Genomic DNA, 4,100 nt, shown 5'->3' with positions numbered 1-4,100 from the left:
TCGTTGGCATAAAACACAACGGACTTTCCGAAAAGTTACAACGGGACAATGAATTAACGTTGGAAAAGGCAATCACAGCAATTCGCCAACACGAAGAAATTAAAAAGCAGCAGCCAGTGGTGCGGGAGGCTATGGCTAGCGAACAAAGAGAGGCGAATGTGGACTTGCTGAAATTTAAGAAAAAGACATTCAGAGACAATCAGACAGGGAAAATGTCCAATGGAAAGGGACAAAAGGACTTTCAAAAAGGACAGAAAAGCTGTGGGCGGTGTGGAAAAGGGCCGCCACACTCCCTGAACAACTGCGCTGCACGAGATGCTGAGTGCAGGAAATGTAGGAAGAGGGGGCATTTTGCAGCCGTTTGCAAGTCGGGCAGAGTCGGTGCAGTGCTGGAGGCAGAGGAAGAGGGGACACTTTTCCTGGGTGCAGTGTCCACAGGGAGGAAACCTGCATGGACGAAAACACTGAAAGTGAATGGACAGGCACTTACCTTCAAGCTGGATACAGGTGCGGACGCAACCGTCATCCCAAGCGCTGCCTACTCCGAGAGACTGCATGGCCCACTCACCAAAGCATCCATACCACTGTGTGGACCCAGCAACGAACCACTTCAGGTCAGAGGTCAGTTTAATGCAGTAATGACATACAAAGACAGGACAACAGTACAGCCTGTCTATGTGGTGCAAAAGCTAGCAACACCACTGCTGGGTCTGCCAGCCATTTCAGACCTGAAATTGATTCATGTAGTGGACAGTGTAGTTGAGTCTGAGAATGACATGAAGAAACAGTACTCCGAGGTCTTCACAGGACTGGGCTGCCTCACAGGAGAGTACAAAATCAAATTAAAGGACAACGTTAAGCCCTTTGCACTGTCGCTACCACGTCGTGTACCTCTGCCACTGCACGACAAGGTCAAGGAGGAGCTCCAGAGAATGGAGAAAATGGGTGTGATCGTGCCCATAGAGGAGCCTACAGATTGGTGTGCGGGCATGGTCGTGGCTCCGAAGCCCAACGGGAAAATCAGGATCTGCTCCGACATGACTCGCCTGAACGAGTACATCTGCAGAGAGAGACACATCCTGCCAGCTGTCGACGAGACCCTGGCCAAGCTGGCTGGGGCCACGGTGTTTTCGAAGCTGGATGCTACAGCTGGATTCTGGCAGGTACCCCTACATCCACAATCAGTCCCACTCACTACATTCATCACGCCATTCGGGCGATACTGCTACAAGAGACTGCCATTCGGCATATCGTCAGCACCTGAGCACTTCCAAAAACGGCTGACACAGATGCTGACAGGGCTAGAAGGGACTGTATGCCATGCTGATGACATCCTGGTCTTCGGGTCAACTCGAGAGCAACATGACCAGAGGCTGCACAGGGTGTTGGGGCGGCTCCAGGAACAGGGGCTGACACTGAACAGTGAAAAGTGCCAGTTCGCCGTCAGCGAGGTGGCGTTCCTGGGCCACATCGTCGGCGAGAGGGGCATACAAGCAGATCCAGCAAAGATAAAAGCCATCACAGAGATGCCCACCCCCAAGGATGCTGCGGACGTCAAAAGGTTTGTGGGCATGGTCAACTACGTGGGCAAGTTCTCCCCACGTATAGCACAGCTCACTCAGCCACTTAGAGACCTGCTCAAATCCGACACAGACTGGGTGTGGGGCAGTGCACAGCAGAGAGCATTCGACGAGCTGCGCAGAGAACTCAGCTCGCCAACAGTCCTGGCCCAGTACTGTCTGCACCGAGAGACTATAGTAGCAGCAGATGCTTCATCCTTTGGGCTAGGGGGAGTATTATCACAGAAGCAGCAGTCTGGAGAGTGGAGGCCAGTAGCCTTCATATCTCGCAGCATGACAGACACGGAGCGTAGATACGCCCAGATAGAGAAGGAAGCGCTGGCGCTGACCTGGGCGTGCGAGCGTTTTCAGTCTTACCTGATAGGGAAGGACTTTTTAATACAGACTGATCACAAACCTCTGATTTCCCTGCTGGGCAGTAGGGCATTGGATGACCTACCACCCCGCATCCTGAGATTCAGGCTGCGGCTGCTTCGCTTCACATACACGATCGAGCACGTGCCTGGAAAGAAGCTGGTCACAGCGGACGCGCTCTCCAGGGCACCCATCCAAGCGCCGCCTACGCCAGAGGACAAGCAGCTGGAGGAGGATGTGTGTGTCTCCATCAACACCATCATGGAGCACCTGCCAGCATCAGAGCAGAGGTTAGTGCAGATCAGAGCGGCACAAGATGCAGATGATGTGTGTAAAAGACTCAAATGTATGGTGCAAACAGGTTGGCCCCGGAACAAAAAGGCACTTCCACCACAACTGCAGCTGTACTGGCAGTACCAACAGGACCTGCTGGTGGCAGACGGACTGCTGATGAAAGGCGAAAGACTCGTCATCCCAGCCACACTGCAGGAGGAAATGCTGGCCAAGATCCATGAGGGTCACCAAGGTATGACAAAGTGTGTGGCCAGAGCGCAGCACTCAGTGTGGTGGCCAGGTCTGTCCAAACAGATCAAGGAGAGGGTGGGAAACTGTGAAACGTGCGCACAGGAGGCCCACAATGCACCAGAGCCACTGCTGACAACTCAGCTGCCAGAGAGGCCATGGCAGCGTGTGGCAGTGGATCTTTTTCAGTGGGAAAATGCAATGTATCTCCTGTGCATAGACTACTACTCACGCTACATAGAAGTGGCAAATCTAACCTCCACCACCACAGCTCACGTGACAGGCAAGCTGAAGGCGATCTTTGGCCGTCACGGTGTCCCAGAGACCGTTGTCAGTGACAACGGCCCCCAATTTTCTGCAGCGGAGTTTGCAGCCTTCGCCAGAGACTACGACTTCGTACACACAACCAGCAGTCCCCGCTACCCTCAAAGTAACGGAGAGGCTGAGAGGGCGGTGAGGACGGTGAAATCGCTTCTGAAGAAGGGAGAAGATCCCCACAAGGCGCTCATGGCCTACAGGGCCACTCCGTTGGCGCACGGCTCGTCCCCGGCACAGCTGCTGATGGGCCGCAACATCAGGACGCCCTTGCCGGTCAGCGAGGGGAAACTTCAACCGGCGTGGCCTGACCTGCAGGCCTTCAGAAGGAAAGACCAGGAGGTAAAAGAGCAACAGGCCTCCTGGTACAACAAAAGACACAACACAAAGGCAAGACCAGCACTCAGGCCAGGACAAAAGGTCTGGGTGAAGAACTCAAAAGAGACAGGTACGGTGAGTGGTCCAGCTCAGACACCCAGGTCATACAACATTGACCTGCCCTCAGGCACCCTGAGGAGAACCCGATCTCATATCAGGGTCGTTCCACAACCAGAGACAAGAGTGGGCCGGACCATCCGACCACCAAACAGACTGAACCTGTAAAACAAAAGCTGTGGTTTGGAACACAGGGCATAATAAACCCTGCACAGCTTGGGGAACCGGGCAGTCTACCCCAACCCCTAGGTAAACAGACTGATTTAAATGAACAGTTCATGAAAAAAAAAAAAAAAAAACAGATGAAAAGTTCATGGAAAAGAAAACATGGAGTGAAATTCAATGTAAATGATTTGTGTGATAATTAACTAAAGGGGGGAGATGTAATGTTGGAATGATATTCAATGTAAATGATTTGAGGATAAGTAACTAAAGGGGGGAGATGTAACGTGAGCGTTGAATAGGTTCTGTGTGTTCCTCATCAGATACCATAGGTTAAGGACCCCACAGGAAGTGGGTGTGGTTCTGTATGTATATACGTTATGATCTATGTGATCAAGGTCATTAATTAAATGGTTGACTGTCTCCAGTGTCTCGTGTCCTCAGTCCGGTTATAGCTAAGCTAATATAATAGTACTTAGAAAGTACGTATTAGTACAGTTATGTAACTTTAGCATGATGCCCAATAACCAACGACTTCCCAAATCCAGTAATGTTGTCACAACCTAATTCCTTTGGATAAGATGACCAATGGCTTTTACAACGCCAGAACAGATGGTGGCAGTAGTGTGCGGATTGTGTGTGGCAGCCGGAAACAACGAGCTTTCCGAGTTCTTTGATTGAATAGAGCTCGAAAGTCCCGCCCCTTAGTTCCGCGTTTCACGGGACCTAAGC

General features: G+C 51.7%; 1 protein-coding gene across 1 annotated transcript; it reads left to right on the top strand.

Annotated features, from left to right (window-relative positions):
- Positions 1 to 212: 212 nt before the first annotated feature.
- Positions 213 to 3,374, top strand: LOC134467612 (uncharacterized protein K02A2.6-like). Its single transcript, XM_063221453.1, has one exon. The coding sequence runs from the start codon at positions 213 to 215 to the stop codon at positions 3,372 to 3,374; it is 3,162 nt and encodes a 1,053-aa protein (XP_063077523.1).
- Positions 3,375 to 4,100: the final 726 nt, after the last annotated feature.

This window comes from Engraulis encrasicolus, chromosome 17 (assembly GCF_034702125.1).
Source record: "Engraulis encrasicolus isolate BLACKSEA-1 chromosome 17, IST_EnEncr_1.0, whole genome shotgun sequence".
NCBI classification, from domain to species: domain Eukaryota; kingdom Metazoa; phylum Chordata; class Actinopteri; order Clupeiformes; family Engraulidae; genus Engraulis; species Engraulis encrasicolus.
The sequence above is the reverse complement of the archived record's forward strand: the minus strand, read 5'-3'. Positions and strand labels throughout refer to the sequence as shown.